Genomic DNA, 17467 nt, shown 5'->3' with positions numbered 1-17467 from the left:
TGAGAAAGTCTTTATTGCTATATACTTCCCTCTTAGGACTGCCTTTGCTGTATCCCAAAGATTTTGAACAGTTGTGTTTTCATTTTCATTTGTTTCCGTGAATTTTTTAAATTCTTTTATTTCCTGGTTGACCCCTTCATTCTTTAGTAGGATACTCCTTAGCCTCCGTGTATTTGAGTTCTTTCCGAGTTCCCTCTTGTGATTGAGTTCTAGTTTCAAAGCATTGTGGCCCAAAAATATGCAGGGAATGATCCCAGACTTCTGGTACTGGTTGAGACCTGATTTGTGACCTAAGATGTGATCTCTTCTGGAGAATGTTCCATGAGCACTAGAGAAGAATGTGTATTCTGTTGCTTTGGGATGAAATGTTCTGAATATATCTGTGAAGTCCATCTGGTCCAGTGTGTCATTTAAAGTCTTTATTTCCTTATTGATCTTTTGCTTAAATGATCTGTCCATTTCAGTGAGGGGGGGTGTTAAAGTCCCCCACTATTACTGTATTGTTGTCGATGTGTTTCTTTGCCATTGTTATTAATTGGCTTATATAATTGGCTGCTCCCATAGGGGCATAGATATTTACAATTGTTAGATCTTCTTGTTGGATAGACCCTTCCTCATCTCTTATTACAGTCTTTGGTTTAAAATCTAATTTGTCTGATATAAAGATTGCCACCCCAGCTCTCTTTTTAGCATATCAAATGGTTTTCCACCCCTTCACTTTCAATATGGGGGTGTCTTTGGATCTAAAGTGAGTCTCGCAGACAGCATATGGATGGGTCTTTTTTTTTTTCTATCCAATCTGATAGCCTGTGTCTTTTGATTGGGGGCATTTAGCCCATTTACATTCAAGGTAATTATTGAAAGATATGAACTTAGTTGCCATTGTATTGCCTGTAAGGTGACTGTTACTGTATATTGTCTCTGTTCCTTTCTGGTCTATGTTGCTTTTACGTTCTCTCTTTGCTTAGAGGGCCCCTTTCAATATTTCTTGTAGGGCTGGTTTCATGTTTGCAAATTCCTTTAGTTTTTGTTTGTCTTGGAAGCTTTTTCTCTCCTTCTATTTTCATTGATGGCCTAGCTGGATATAGTATTTTTGGCTACATATTTTTCTGATTTAATGCTCTGAATATACCACGCCAGTCCTTTCTGGCCTGCCAGGTCTCTGTGGATAGGTCTGTTGACAGTCTAATGTTTCTACCATTGTAAGTTACAGATCTCTTCTCCCGAGTTGCTTTCAGGATTTTCTCTTTGTCTCTTGTAAGTTTTTGAGACTTGTAAGTTTTACTATTAGATGTCGGGGTGTTGACCTATTTTTATTGATTTTGAGGGGGGTTCTCTGTGCCTCCTGGATTTTGATGCCTGTTTCCTTCCCCAAATTCGGGACGTTCTCTGCTCTAATTTGCTCCAGTATACTTTCTGCCCCTCTCTCTCTTTCTTCTGGGATCCCAATTATTCTAATGTTTTTTTGTCTTACGATATCACTTATTTCTCAAATTCTGCCCTCGTGATCCAGTAATTGTTTTTCTCTCTTTTTCTCAGCTTCTTTATTTTCCATCATTTGATCTTCTATATCACTGAATCTCTCTTCTGCCTCATTTATCCTAGCAGTTAGAGCCTCCATTTTTGATTGCACCTCATTAATAACCTCTTTGATTTTGACTTGGTTAGATTTTAGTTTTTATTTCTCCAGAAAGGGTTTCTCTAATAAGTTCTATGCTTTTTTCAAGCCCAGCTAGTATCTTTAAAATCATCATTCTGAACTCTAGTTCCAACTTCTTACTAATGTCCGAATTGATTAGGTCCCTGGCAATCGGTAATGCCTCTTGTTCTTTTTGTTGAGGTGATTTTTTCCGTCTTGTCATTTTTTCCAGAGGACAATATATGAATGAGAGAACAAAATGCTAACAGGGTAACAATGTCCCCAGAAAATATACACTAAACACATCAGAAAAGACCAGAACCTGGGGGAAAGAAAGGGAAAGAAAGAAAAAGACAAAAACAAAACAATAAAAACCAGAATGTGTTCACATATGATCAGGCTGGAGCATATATCAGTGCCACACACTGGATTTTGGGCTTATTTTGGTCTGTTAGAAGAAAGTGCCTCCCAAAATTTTAAAGAAAGAAAAACACATATGTACAAAAATAAGGGAAATATGATGAAGAGATGGAATATGAGTGTAAAGATGAAAATTATAAAAGGTTTTATAAAAGAAATTGATAAGTTTGTTGAAAAAAGAAGAGGATTTATAAAAAAAGGGAGAATGTGATCTGGTAGGAGACTAGAACAAAGTCCAAAGCCATACAGTAGAGATTTAGGGTATATTTTGATCTGTTAGAAGAAACTGTATCTCAAAATTTTAAAGAGAGAACAACTTATACATATATATACCCAAAATAAGGGTAACAACTATGAAGGGATAGAAATGACTCTAAAAATGAAAAATATAAAATATTTATTAAAAAAGGGATTAAGATGTTGGTTGAAAGGGGGATAAAGAAAAATAAAAAAAAAAGACAGTTTAAAAAAATTAACTTTGAAAGAAGAATCATGGTAAAAAAGCCATGAATTCTGTGTGCAGTATTCCCCTAGCTCTGGAGTTCTGCTGGTCTCATTGGTAAACTTGGCCTTGGCTGGCTGTTCTTGCTGATCTTCTGGGGGCGGGGCCTATTGCCTTGGTTCCCAAATTGCCCCGCCCTTGTGGGTCTGGGCTAAGTAATCTGCTCAGGTTTGCTCTTGGGAGCTTTTGTTCCCTGTAAGCTTTCCATACAGCTTTGGAGGACCAGAGTGAAAAGGGCCGCCTCCCAATCTCCACCCCGGAGGAGCCGAGGACTCGGGGCCCCGCTCCTCAGTTCCCCTCCCAGAGAAAAGCAGTCAGTCACTCCTGTCTCCCTGGTCTCCGGCCGCTACCCAGTATTTCTATCTCTGGCGCAGGGCCCTGTGTGGAGTCTCCAAACCCAGCAGATCCCTGCAGTGCGCTCTCGTGCCGCTCCTCCCCAGGGAGGAAGGGGAGTCTCCCCGGATCTGCTGCTTTTTGGGTCCCTGCTGGAGGAGCAGTGGCCCGACTGTGCCGCAGATCACGGTTTATGGCAACCTGGAGCTGAGAGCCCAAGCCTCGGCTCCGTCTCTGCAGCCCTTCCCCGCTCCGATACCTGGGAGCTGTGCCGCACTCAGGCACCCCCAGTCTTTCTGTGACCCCGAGGGTCCTGAGACCACAGTGTCCCAGAGTGAGATCCACCCCCCACCCCCCGTTTAGCTACTGGAGCGACGTCCCTCAGTGGAGCAGATTTCTAAAAGTTCCAAAATTGTACACCGCTGCGGCTCTCTCATTTGACAGAAGCAGCCGACGGAGGATCCCTCTCCCGCCGTCTGTCTTCCCAAATATCACCTCGGATTCACTTCTCTGCACATCCTACCTTCCAGAAAGTGGTCACTTTTCTATTCAGATAGTTGTTGCTATTCCTTTCTTCGATTCTTCGATCTCCTGTTAGATCTCCTGTTACGTTCGTAGGTGTTCAGAATGGTTTCATCCCTATCCAGCTGAATTCCTGGGACCAGACGAAATCCAGGTTTCCTACTCCTCCGGCATCTTGCTCTGCCCCCAGTATTTTTATTGTTTTTGTGGGATGGTGATTTATCTGTTCCGAAGTTTTCCTCTGTCTACATTGAGAGCAAACAAAGGCTTTGTGTTTTTCTGTTTGTTTTGGTTCCTCCCCTGGTGATCCTTGGTTGCCTTCTGAAATCAGGCTTTGTCTGATCCCCAGCAAAGTCTCCTGCCTGAGTGCTGGGAGTTGAGTGGGAAAGGAGGAGTTAATGTCATAGACCTAGACCTTACCCCAAGCCCCTATGTTAGTGTGGCACCTACACACTCAACTGGCCAGAGTACTCCAGTTTGCTGTGGCAGGAATTACACTCAGATGTTGACAACTGAGCCGGGTTCCTGGAATCTTAATGCTTCTTTAATAGACTTTCAGCCAGGTCTCCAGTTTTTGTCTCTCCTTTACCCCAGCACTTCCAGAAGTACATTGTGTCTTCAGAGTGTTCTGTGCTGCAGACTGAGTTACTTTCCCATCTTTGATCATCGTTGATGTGGGATTCAGCTTTCTTGGATGTGTTGTAACAGTTATGAGTTTATCTTCTGCTTTCTGGCTTCCATAATATTGTTGCTATCATCTCCTTCACCCGTTCTTGTTTTTGTGTGTTTGCTTCTTTAAGGTCCTATTACTAGGGCGCCTGGGTGGCTCAGTCGTTAAGCGACTGCCTTTGGCTTAGGTCATGAGGATCGAGTCCCACATTGGGCTCCCTGCTCCGCGGGAAGCCTGCTTCTCCCTCTCCCATTCCCCCTGCTTGTGTTCCCTCTCTCGCTGTGTGTCTTTGTCAAATAAATAAGATCTTAAAAAAAAAAGTCCTATTACTACTTATTTTATTGGCAGAGTTTAAGGAGGGAACAGAATAAATTCATATGACTTTTGTGGCTCAGTTTCCTCATCTTAAAATGCAGATGATAGTATCTATGTTATAGGGTGGATGTGAGGATTAAATGAGTTAATCAGTGCAAATTGCTGAGAAAAGTGCCTGGGCCACGGTGCTACATAGTTGTTAGCTATTATTATTACTAAGCTGGGTTCAGTTCTTCATATTCAGCCAGAACCCTGACAGTATTTTTGATTCTCTTATTGATTCTCTGTTTACTCCAGTGGTTGTCATTAAATATTTTAAAAGTGTCCTCCTTTTAGGACAAACTTGATTTGTAACTGCTGTTATTTTTTTAGCATCTATAAATTGTTGAATGTTCAAGGTCATCTCATGATTTCCCTCCACTAGTTCCTGATTGTTTCCATTCTTGGAGTTAGAGCATTCCAGTGGGTGGGAAGTAGCAAGATACTCTAGAGTAGGTGGCTGCAAATCAGCCTGATCTCCGTTTTCTATTATCTAATTATCATGAGGCCTAAGACACTATGTTAAAAATGTTAAGTTTATGAATATGAAGCATAGTGTAATCTCCCAGTATATACATCTAACTAAATTTTTATGAGTGTACTTTTGCTGGGGCAGCAAAAGAAAGCTAGTATTTATTTTAAGGTCACACCTTTTCTCCTTCCTCTTGAGTTAATAATTTGTTTTGGATTCTCAGGGGTTTTTTTTAGTACTTAACGCATTTGACTAAATACAACTTTTCTTTGCCTCCTCCAGGTTTTGTGGTCTTTGCAACACTTGTGGTCATTGTGTCATTGATACTAATCTTCGTGGTGGGACCTCGCCATGGACAGACAAACATTCTTGTGTACATAACAATCTGCTCTGTAATTGGAGCATTTTCCGTCTCCTGTGTTAAGGGCCTGGGCATTGCTATCAAAGAGCTCTTTGCTGGAAAGCCTGTGCTGCGACATCCCCTGGCCTGGATTCTGCTGCTGAGCCTTATAGTCTGTGTGAGCACACAGATTAACTACCTGAACAGGGCCCTGGATATATTCAATACTTCCATTGTGACTCCAATATATTATGTATTCTTTACAACATCAGTTTTAACTTGTTCAGCTATTCTTTTTAAGGAATGGCAAGATATGCCTGTTGATGATGTCATTGGTACTTTGAGTGGCTTCTTTACAATCATTGTGGGAATATTCTTGTTGCATGCCTTTAAAGATGTCAGCTTTAGTCTAGCAAGTCTCCCTGTGTCTTTTCGAAAAGACGAAAAAGCAATGAATGGCAATCTCTCTAACATATATGAAGTTCTTAATAATAATGAAGAAAGCTTAACCTGTGGAATTGAACAACACAGTGGCGAAAATATCTCCCGAAGAAATGGGAATCTCACAGCTTTTTAAGAAAAATGTAATTAAAAGGTTAATCTATAATTGTGTTATAAAGTGAACTTTAATATCAGAATGTGTCTGAAAAAGCATTGTTCTCAAAAAAAAAAAATGTTCTCTAGAGACAATCTTTTTTAAAGTTTCACTGATTTGGACCAAGAAATTACTTTTCTTATATTTACATGATGGTAGCTCACTAAAATGACCTCAGTACCTGGCCAATTTCTATTAACATTGTATTATTATAGAGGTATTTTAAATTTTTCCTTCACCGAAATCTAAATGCACTGACAGTTTTAAGTCTATTGAAAATGCTTTATTTTTTCATTGGTGATGAAAATCTGAAATGTACATTTGTCATCCCCACTCCATCAATCCCTGACCATTTGAAGGCTTTTTGATTTAAAAAGGAACAAAATTTTCCTAACACATTATCCTGTGATTTACCTTAATTATAAAAATGACTCCTGTTTGATGAATTATTTTGAGATATTAAAGAGAATCGTAAGTTATAAAATGAAGAAAAACTCAACTTACCAAACAAAAAAGGGTAGGAAGCTGCGTGATGGGAGATGTTTCTCACACTGACTTTTCACCACACATTTGATGGTCTTTGTATTCCTTGATGGCACCTTGCTAAAACCAGCTCATCTGCGTCAGGCTGCAGCCTGACTGGTTTTATTCTTCACTCTGATCCCTTGATACCTGGAATCTTGATTTACCATTTTACATCAGCTCTTGTACTTTTCAGTATATTTTCATAATGAGTTACATTGTCATCTAGATCTAATAACTCTGGGAAATAAAGTCCAAAGACTAATTTCTTAAATTTAGCTCATGTTATAATAAAAAGACAAATTGGAAGTTCTTTTCAAGTCTGAATGCTTAGAACAAACATGTTTGTAAAATATGGTTTCTTTGTACCCAGTATCTTATTTTGCTTTAGAGTTTGTTCAGATCACGGTGTATTTTCGTCTAAAAATGTCCATGAAAAGACGTTTATGGAAAATATCAAATGTATGCAAAAAAGGTAGACTAGTATAATGAACTCCATCCAGCTTCAGAACCAATCATCATAGCAATTAATTGGGCTTTTAAAAATACCATTTCCACCTGGGTAGTAGGAAGAACATGGGCTTGTTCCCACTGTGCTGCTCCTGTCCAAGGTCACACAGCTTAACCCCTACTGTGTAACCAGTCACCACTGGTGCCTCACTGTCCTTGCCTGGGGGTTGCTGGATCCTCACTGTGGTGGTGGCACCAGCGTCCCACCACACAGCTATTGGCTTTATCAGGGCAAAATTTCATGAAATAAATTCCCTTTCCCCATTTTTTTTTTTTTGAATCCTCTAAGGAGCCTTTGTAGACTTTTTTTTTCTAATTGCCTCCCCCATGTAATCTTAATGTCACAGATAACACTGTTTATGTACTATATATCTATACACCTAACAGAACCAGTTTTCACCCCCGTGGGTGTGATACGGCACTCAGAATGCATAGATTAATAAATTCTTAATTCAACATCTTATTGCACTTGAAATTGTACATAAATGTTTACATATTATTTGGTTTATAATGGACTCTTAAAGAACTTAGTAATATGAATTACTTAAATTTAGCCATTAATCATTAATTCCTCATAGTCTATACTCCAGTATAGGGTGAGCAGATACTACCCTCAGTCTGTGGCAGAATGCTGGCCCCAGGGTTATTCACATTACCAAAAGCAACATTTTTAGGTAACTTGTGGTAAAGAACAGTTCTATTTCATATTAAGTCAAGGTTAAAGAGTACAATGGAATAGTTCACAGACTTTATTTTCAGTAGCATGTATGATGCTGCTGGATTTTAGTGTTCTGTTTCCAAAGCCATATGGTAGTTACTCCCTATTAAGATCTTGTCCCTTCTTGGAAGGCTGCAGGTGGCCTAGACTCAGATTTCCTGGGCCAGGTCTGTACAGGTAAGTAAAGTACCTTGCCCAAACCAGGGCATAGGTCACACCACCAAATGAATAAACACAAATAAGTTTTATTAGTTTTATTTCTGTAACCTTTAAATCCTACCTTACAAATTAGATTCTGTCACAACTGGATTTAGTAGAAGCAGAGGAATCAAGTTCACTATTTTCTGAAACATTGACACAAAAAAGGGAAGGGAACAATACTTAGAAAAGGTTACTCATAAAAGACCATCAGAAAAATCCCTACACAAAAGCTAAATAATCATTAATTCTAATTGGTAGTGCATTTTATTACAATGAGCTGGTATTAAGTTTCTTAAGTCCATAAATCTTTCCCCACATATACTGATCCTTTGCTAAGGAATAAATGGATGAACTCAGCAGCACTTTGACACAGCTAGGAACATTCCATAGAAAAATGGAAAATAATTCTGTAAGAACATGATGGCAACAATAAGCAGCCAATATTCTCAGACTTTCTAATTACCAAAAGCATATACAATTTTAGTCTAGAAAAATAAGTCAATTTTATAAAATTAAGCTTTTAAATTGAAAAGTACCCCCTTTAACACACACAGAGATACTGATTAAAAAGTCCCTAAAAATCTTGCTAAGTCGTTATGGAAAGAAAAACATGCCCTTATAGTTATTAAATACAGTCAGTACTGGGACTCTTCAAAAATATGATACACATGTCCTCAGCTGCTGGCCAGAGACTGGTGGATAGGAGGCTGAAAGCAGCGAACATGCTCCACGGGGGTGCTTTCTCCATCGCCAGACTTCAAGTACTTGTCCAAGATAGTAATTATTTCATCATTTAGAATCTGGAACTTGCGAATTCTCTCCACCATCTTCTTCAATGGCTGCAACAGTTAAAATTAGGATGTCTTACTATTAAAACATGTATATTTAGTCATGTTTCAAAATGGCAGGATTTTCACATTTTCTCATAAAAATTACAGCAAACTACTAGCACACATATCTCTTTAATATACCTATTGGAACAATGAATATATTTTGCATTTAAACACATCTCTCTATTGGGTCTCATGCTACTGACTATAGGTTTACCTGTTACAGACCTACTATTCATTCAACACACAGGTATTAAGAAGCTGCTGTGTATTAAAAACTGGGAATGTAAAGATGAAAATAATATGGTCACTGGGGAAAGACCAGTAATCCAAGTCTTAGATTCCAGTTCTTGTGGACAGCATACTTTGATAGACTGTGCTGGTACAACAGAACTGGATAAAGAACACACTCATGTGCACACACATACACAGGAAGACACTTTAAAAAGCATTGCAGGTTTTGTCTATGCAGGAGGTAAAGCAGAAGCCAGGACTTCCTAAGGGACAGATGGCACCAGCAGCAGTGGGATGAGATGTCCTGGGCAACAAGCGGGACTACACCTAGAAACTCCCAATAAAGCCAGGACCCTCTAAGGTGACCCCAATTTGGTAACAGTCCGTGGAGACGAGAAGCAAAAATCTTGGGAGAAAAGCAATCCTTGGGGTGCCTGGGTGGTGAAGTTGGTGGAGCGTCCAACTCTTGGTTTCAGCTCAGGTCGTGATCTCAGGGTCATGAGATCGAGCCCCACATCAGGCTCGACGCTTAGCGTGGAATCTCCCTGAATTTCCCTCTCCCTCAAATAAATAAATAAATCTTTAAAAAAGAAAAGAAAAGCAATCTAAATTAAGTTCAATTGGACAAGAGCTGGCAAATAAACCCAACACAAAATATTTCAGTTTCAGATAACCTTTGAGGCTTCAGACACTAGAATTACAAGTTATACTCCTATTATTCAAAACTAAAAACAGTAGATTAGAGTTGAAGTGAATTAGTTAACAGAATAATACAGTATTCCGGGAACAGCCCAGAGAGACAAGAAAATGAAGACATGGGAGCTGGAGTGGTTCCTTGAAGACATCCATGCCCCAATCCCCAGAACCTATGAACATGTTACCTTCCACGGCAAAAGAGACTTGAAAATGTAGTTAAGATTATAGACTTCAAAACAGGTAAAGTACCCTGGATTTTCCAGGTGAACCCAATCTAATCAATCATATGCGAAAAGAACTTTCTCCAGGTGGAGGCAGGAGATATAGCAAAAGGAAAGTTAAAAGACTGGATGCATGGGCGGGACTTGAGATGTGGGCTAATGGCCAGCAAGGAAATGGGGACCTTAGTCCTCCAACTGCAAGGGACTGTGTCCAGCGGATTCATCTCTATAGGCTCCAGAAAGGAACATAGCCCTACAGATACACTAATTTTGGCCTTGAGATGATAAAGGACCCAGCTGAGTCATGCTGTACCCAGATTTCTGACCTACAGAACTGAGAGAATGGGTATCGTTTTAAACCACTAAATCTCTGGCAATCTGTTGTGGATTAGGAAACTAATTAGAAAACTAACAGGATGAGGGATATGGGAACCAGAAGAACGTCTAACAAGTATATAATTGTAGTCCTAAAAGAAAGAGAGGATGGGAAAAAAAAGACTTAAATATTTGAAAAGATAATGGCTGAGTATTTTCTAGAATTCAATTATAAAGAATCCATAAAATGACAAAGGGAAAAAGATCTTAAAGGCACCAAAATAAGCAAACAAACCAACAAATCAAACAAAACAAACCACACACACTTTGGCCACAAAAAAAGCCAGAAGACTGAATAGTATGCCAATAATCTGAAAATGCAGATCCTATAAGGCTGTATAATATGAAGCAGATCTAAGTACCCTAAAAAGAGAAAGAACATGGAACAGTTAGTACTTTAACTGCCTGACTGCTTTATCAAGTATAGATTCATTTTGGAAATGAAAAGAAAGCTTCAGCTGGTGTCACCTTATGTACTGGGATGAAAAGCATTCCCCAAAAAAGGAATTTTAGTAAGTACAAAGTATGATTATTTTGTGAAACTTCCACATATGGTGGAAGATTCACTTCCACATACCACGTTTTTGATAATCTCATCTTTGCCATCATGTTTCTGGACTTTAAGTAGATGGTAGCAGAAATCCAGGACTGCGAAGCGCCGCTGTTGCCCAAGAAGTACAATGATCATACAGCCAGCCCAGTGGAGCCCGTCGCCAAAGCACTGCCTAAAAACAAGAAGCAGCAAGTACAATGGGCAATCAACAAAAAATTATAAAGTCTTTTATAAGTCTGTGTCCAGACGTCAATGACCAAGGAATCTACTTGAAACAAGCCAGGAAGGGAATGCTGAGCAGCAGGAGATGTGTCCTTCTTTTTGGTAAACATCTCTTGTGTTCCTCTGGCACACTGCTTCTTAACCTTTTAGATCATGGACTCTTCAAGAAGGATGACTTTGGGAAGCTGTGGACAATCCCCCGAAAAACCCATACCAAACTTGCCTAAGTTTCCATGGGTTCAGAGAACACCTAAAAACTTCACCCTGAGTCACCTCCTGAGCATTAAGTAAGAACATCCACTTAAATGGCTTCAAAGCAGCTCAGCAAACTTCTAGTCAATTTCCAGAGGAATGCAGTCTTCTCTGTTAGCCTGCTCCCACTTCCCCATCCACTGAGCACATACTTACTCGACTGTAAACTCGTGTGTTCCCACAGGAATACAATAGACAAATTGCATGGCACTCCACAGTCTGTGAAACTCAACGCACTCATCCACATGCATGACTCCATTGCTGGGCAGAGGCCCACGCCAGATAGGGTCATCCAGAAAGGTCCGGATCCGAGTCAGGATAACTTCAAACATAGACAGGCCACAGCAGAGACGCTCCTTTGTCAGCAAGTCCCCCTCTCTTGCTATTGCAATTTGCTGCAGAAAGGATAGAACATTATGAGCCAGGGCAGGAGGGCAGTGGACTGCTGAAACCAAACTACCCAGATTTGTTTCTGACTTACTGGAAAACTATCTTGATTTGCAGAAGAGGATTTTTAGAAATAAGCACTAACAACATAAATATGTCAGCTATTACATATAGGTCTTCATAGATTAAAAATATATTTCAGTCAAGGAGAACTGTCTAGTATAGCTATTCTTAACTGGGAGTGATTTTGCCTCCAGGGGACACATGGCAAATTTTTGGTTGTCAAAGCTTGGGCTTAGGTGAGGGGCATCTAGTTGGTAGAGGTGAGGGGATACTGTGTTTTTTAATTTTTTTTTTTAAAGATTTTGTTTATTTGACAGAGAGAGACACAGCAAGAGAGGGAACACAAGCAGGGAGAGGGAGAAGCAGACTTCCCGCAGAGCAGGGAGCCCGACACGGGGCTTGATCCCAGGACCCTGGGATCATGACCTGAGCCGAAGGCAGACGCTTAACAACTGAGCCACCCAGGGGCCCCAATTTTTTCTTAAATTTTAATTCCAGTATAGTTAACATACAGTGTTATATTAGTTTCAGGTGTACAATACAGTGATCCAAAAATTCCATATATTACTCAGTGCTCATCAAGAAAAGTGTACTCTTAATACCTTTTTTAAAAATACTTTTCACCTATTTCACCCATCACCCCATCCAGCTCCCCTCTAGTAACCATCCATTTGTTCTCTGTAGTTAGAGTCTGTTTTTTGATTTGTCTATTGTTTTTTTTGTTCCTTTGTTCATTTGTTTCTTAAATTCCACATATGAGTGAAATCATATGGTATTTGTCTTTCTCTGGCTTATTTCACTTAGCATTATACTCTTTAGCTCCATCCATATTTTTGCAAATGGCAAGATTTCATTTTTTATGACTGAATAATATTCTATTGTGTGTGCATGTGTGTACACACACATATATATACACACATTTTCTTTATCCATTCATCAGTGGACATGTGGGCTGTTTCCATAATCTACCTTTATAAATAATTTTGCAATAAACACAGGGGTGCATATAACCTTTCAAATCAGTGTTTTGTATTCTTTGGGTAAATATCCAGTAGTACGATTACTGTAGCATATGGTAATTCTATTTTTAACTTATTGAGGAACCTCCATACTGTTTTCTAGAGTGGATCCACTGGTATGCATCCCCACCAACAGTGCGCAAGTGTTCCTTTCCCTCGACATCCTCAGGGACACTTATTTCTTGTGTTTGGGCTTTTATTCTGGCAGGTGTGAGGTGACATCTTACTGTAGTTTTGATTTGCATTTCCCTGATGATGAATGATGTTGAACATTTTTCATGTGTCTATAGGCTATCTGGAGAAATGTCTGTTCATGTCTTCTGCCCATTTTTAATTGGATTGTTTTTTGGTGTTGAGTTGTATAAGTTATATATGCTGGATACTAACTCTTTATCAGATGTCACTTGCAAATATCTCCTCCAATTCAACAGGTTGTCTTTTGGTTTTGTTGGTCGTATCCTCTGTTATATGGAAGCTTTTACTTTGATTACGTCCCAACAGATAATTGTTTTGTTTTCCTTGCTTCAAGAGACATATCTAGAAATATGTTGTTATGGCCAACATCAGAGAAATTACTGTGTTCTCTTCTAGGATTTTTATGGATTGAAGTCTCATGCTGAGGTCTCTACATTTGCATGTAGTTGTCAAGTTTTCCCAACACCATTTGTTGAAGAGACTTTTTCCCATTTCATATTCTTTCCTCCTTTGTCAAAGATTAATTAACCATATAATTGTGGGACTGCTTCTGGTCTTTCTATTCTGTTCCACTGACCACCATTTTTGTCCCAGTAACATACTGTTTTGATTAGTACAGCTTTGCAGCATAACTTGTAATCTAGAATTGTGACACCTCCAACTTGGTTTTACTTTCTCAAGATTGCTTTGGCTACTTGGGGTTTTTTGTGGTTCCATACAAATTTTAGGACTGTTTGTTCTAGTTCTGTGAAAAATGCTCTTGGTAATTTGACAGGGATTGCATTAAATCTGTAGATTGCTTTGGGTAATATGGATATTTAACAATATTTATTCTCCCAATCCATGAGCATGAAATATCTATCCATTTGGTTGTATCATCTTCAATTTCTTTTAGCAGTATTTTACGTTTTCAGAGTACAGGTCTTTCATCTCCTTAGTTAAATTTACTACTAGATTTCTTACTATTTTTGGTACAACTGTAAATGGGACTGTTGTCTAAATTTCTCTTTCTGCCACTTCATTAGTGTACAGAATGCAATGGATTTCTGTACATTGATTTTGTATCCTGGGACTATACTGAATTCATTTATCAGTTCTAGTAGTTTTTTGGTGGGGTCTTTAGGGTTTTGTATATATAGTTATCATGTTGTATATATAGTTATCATGTCATCTGCAAATAGTGAAAGTTTTACTTCTTCCTTACCAATCTGGATGCCCTTTATTTCTTTTTGCTGTCTGAGTGCTGTGGCTACGACTGCCAGTAATATGTTAATAATGTTAATAATGTTAATAAAAGTGATGAGAGTGGAGATCCTGTCTTATTCCCGACCTTAGGGGAAAAGCTCTGTTTTTTACCATTGAGTATGATGTTCACTGTGGGTTTTTCATATAAGGCCTGTATTATGTTGAGGTATGTTCCCTCTAAACCTACCTTGTTGAAGGTTTTTATCATGAATGGATATTGTACTTTATCAAATCCTTTTCTGCATCTATTGAAAGAATCATTTTTTCTTTTCTTTTTTTGAGAGGGAGAGAGGGGGGCAGGGAGGGGCAGAGGGAGAAGGAGAGAGAATTTTAAGCTGGGCACAGAGCGTGACATGGGGCTTGATCTCACAACCCTAAGATCATGACCTGATCCGAAATCAAGAGTTGGATGCTTAACGGACTAAGCCACCCAAGGTGCCCCAATGATCATACGGTTTTTATCCTTTCTCTTATCAATGTATCACATTGATTATCTCTGGATAGTGAACCAACCTTGCATCCCAAGAATGAATCCCACCTGATTGTGAATGACTTCTAATGTATTTGTTGGATTTGGTTTGCTAGTATTTTGTTGAGGACTTTTGCATCTATGTTCATCAGAGATATTGGCCTATAGTTCCCTTTTTTTGTGGTGTCTTTATCAAGTTTTGGTATCAGGTTGATGTTAGCCTATGGGATAAATTTGGAAGTTTTCTTTCTTTTTCTAGTTCTTGAAATAGTTTCAGAAGAATAGATATTAACTCTTCTTTAAATGTTTCTTAAAATTTACCTGTGAAGCTGTCTGTTCCGGGACTTTTGTTCGTTGGGTTTTTTGATTACTGATTCAATTTCATTGCTGGTAACTGTTCAAATTTTCTATTTCTTCCTGCTTCAGGTTTGCGAAGTTAAATGTTTCTAGGAATTTATTTATTTGGTTGTCCACTTTGTTGGCAAATAATTTATCATAATATTCTCTTATAATTGTATTTCTGTGATGTTGGTTGTGATTTCTCCTCTTTTTTTTTTATTTGACAGAGAGAGACACAGCGAGACAGGGAACACAAACAGGGGGGGATGGGAGAGGAAGAAGCAGGCTTCCCACCGAGCAGGGAGCCCGATGCGGGGCTCAATCCCAGGACCCTGGTATCATGACCCAAGCCGAAGGCAGACGCTTAATGACTGAGTCACCCAGGTGCCTCTCTCCTCTCTCATTTCTGCTTTTTATTTGAGTCTTCCCTCTCTTCTTTTTTAAAATGAGTCAGGCTAAAGGTTTATCAATTTTGTTGATTTTTTCCAAGAACGAGCTCCTGGTTTCACTGATCTATTCCATTATATCTTTTTTAGGTTCTATCTCATTTATTTCTCCTCTCATATTCATTATTTCCTTCCTTCTGCTGGTTTCTGGGTTTTGTTAGCTGTTCTTCCTAGCTCCTTTAGATGTAAGGTTAGGTTGTTTGAGACTGTTTTTGCTTCTTGAGGTAAGCCTACATTGCTATAAACGTCCCTCTTATAACCACTTTTGTTGCGTCCCGAAGACTTTGAACAACTTGTGTTTTCATTTTCATTTGTTACCATGTAATTTTTTATTTCCTTTCTGATTTCTTGGTTGACCCATTTACTGTTTAGTAGCATGTTATTTGTGGTCTTTCCAGATTTTCTCCTGTGGTTGACTTCTAGTTTCATAGTGTTGTGGTCAGAAAAGATGTATGGCATAACTTCCATCTTATATAATTTGTTGAGACTTGTTTTGTGGGCTAATATGTGATCTATTCTGGAGAATGTTCTGTGTGCACTTGAAAAGAATGTGTATCCTGCTGTTTTAGGATGGATGTTCTGAATATATGTTGAATGGATGCAAAATTATTTACAATTGTTTTATCTTCCTGTTCTTCTCTTTATGATTATACAGTGTCCTTCTTTGTATCTTGTTATAGTCTTTGTTGTAAAGTCTGTTTTGTCCAATGTAAGTACTGCTACCCTGGCTTACCTTCACACCCATTTGCATGATAACTGTTTCTCCATCCCCTCACTTTCAATCTGCAGGTGTCTTTAGGTCTGAAATGAGTCTCTTGTAGGCAGCATATAGATGGGTCTTGTTTTTTTTATCTATTCTGTCACCCTATGTCTTTTGATTGGCGCATTTATACATTTACATTCAAAATAATTATTGATAGATATGTATTTATTGCCAATTTGTTACCTGTTTTGTGGTTGTTTTTGTAGTTTATCTCTGTACTTTTCTTCTCTTGCTCTCATCTCTCAGAGTTTGCTGGCTATACTTTGATTCATTTCTCTTTATTTTTTGCCTGTTACTGGTTTTTGATTTGTGGTTACCATCAGGCTTGTATTTAACATCTTCTGCATATAGCAGTCTATATTAAGTTGATGGTAGCTTAAGTCTGAAAGCATTCTTTACTCCTCTCCCCCAACATTTTAGGTATATGGTATCACATTTGACATCCTTTTATTTTGTAAGTTCCTTGACTTTTACAGATATGTTTATTTTTATTGCTTTTGCGCGTCCTATTTTTCTTAGTCTTACTTATGGTTTTTCCTTTCCACTCAAAGAGTCCCCTTTAGCATTTCTTGTAGGGCTGGTTTAGTGGTCATAAATTCCCTAAACTTGTGTTTGTGTGAGAAAGTTTTTACCTCTCCTTCTATTCCGAATGATAGCCTTACTGGCTAGGGTATTCTTGGCTGATTTTTTCCTTCCAGCATGTTGAATCTATAGATCATGCCACTCCTTTCTGGTCTGCATAGTTTCTGCTGAAGAATCTGATAGCTTAATTTGGTTTCCCTTGTACATAACAATTTTCTCTTTCTGCTTTTAAAATTCTCTATCACTACTTTTTGCCATTTTAATTACTATGTGTCTTGGTGTGGACCTCCTTGGGTTGATTTTGTTGGTGGCTCTGTGTGCCTCCTGAATTTGGACTTCTGTTTCCTTCCCCAGATTTGGGCAGTTTTCATCTATTATTTCCTCAAATAAATTTTCTGCCCCTTTTCTCTCCCTTCTTCTTTGGGATCCCTATAATACAAATGTTGTTACACTTGATCTAGTTGCTGAGTTCCCTACATCTACTCTCATTTTGCATAATTTTATTTTTCTCACCTGCTCAGCTTGACTACTTTCTATTACTCTGTCCTCCAGGTCACTGATTCGTTCTTCCACTTCTTCTAGCCTACTATTTATTCCAGCTAGTGTATTTTTAATTTTATTTATTGTGTTCTTCATCTCTGATTGATTCTTTTTGTTGTTGTTGTTAAGGGCCTCACTGATGTCTTCCACTCTTTTTTTAAACCCAATGAGTATCTTTATAAGGTTACTCTAAATTTTCTATCAGGCATATTACTGATCTCCATTTGCTTAGGTCTCT

General features: G+C 38.7%; 2 protein-coding genes across 4 annotated transcripts in view; one reads left to right on the top strand and one right to left on the bottom strand.

Moving 5' to 3' along the window:
* Nucleotides 1-7354, top strand: part of NIPA2 (NIPA magnesium transporter 2) — a 32758-nt gene extending 25404 nt beyond the window's left edge. For all 3 annotated transcript variants that reach the window (XM_073887395.1, XM_025852109.2, XM_073887394.1), the window contains one exon: nt 5195-7354. In XM_073887395.1, coding sequence (XP_073743496.1) covers nt 5195-5829 — 635 coding nt within the window. In that variant the 3' untranslated portion in view covers nt 5830-7354. The remainder of the gene's footprint in view (nt 1-5194) is intronic.
* A 482-nt stretch (nt 7355-7836) lies between these two features.
* CYFIP1 (cytoplasmic FMR1 interacting protein 1) overlaps nt 7837-17467 on the bottom strand; it is a 118680-nt gene continuing 109049 nt past the window's right edge. The window contains exons 29-31 of the mRNA XM_025852106.2: nt 11338-11576; nt 10732-10879; nt 7837-8637 (exon numbers count right to left, since the gene is read on the bottom strand). Coding sequence (XP_025707891.1) covers nt 8473-8637; nt 10732-10879; nt 11338-11576 — 552 coding nt within the window. The 3' untranslated portion in view covers nt 7837-8472. The remainder of the gene's footprint in view (nt 8638-10731; nt 10880-11337; nt 11577-17467) is intronic.

The sequence above is a fragment of the Callorhinus ursinus genome, unplaced genomic scaffold, assembly GCF_003265705.2.
Source record: "Callorhinus ursinus isolate GAN/ISIS: 27379988/994484 unplaced genomic scaffold, GSC_fseal_2.0 scaffold78, whole genome shotgun sequence".
Classification (NCBI taxonomy): domain Eukaryota; kingdom Metazoa; phylum Chordata; class Mammalia; order Carnivora; family Otariidae; genus Callorhinus; species Callorhinus ursinus.
This window is presented reverse-complemented; position numbering and strand designations above follow the sequence as displayed.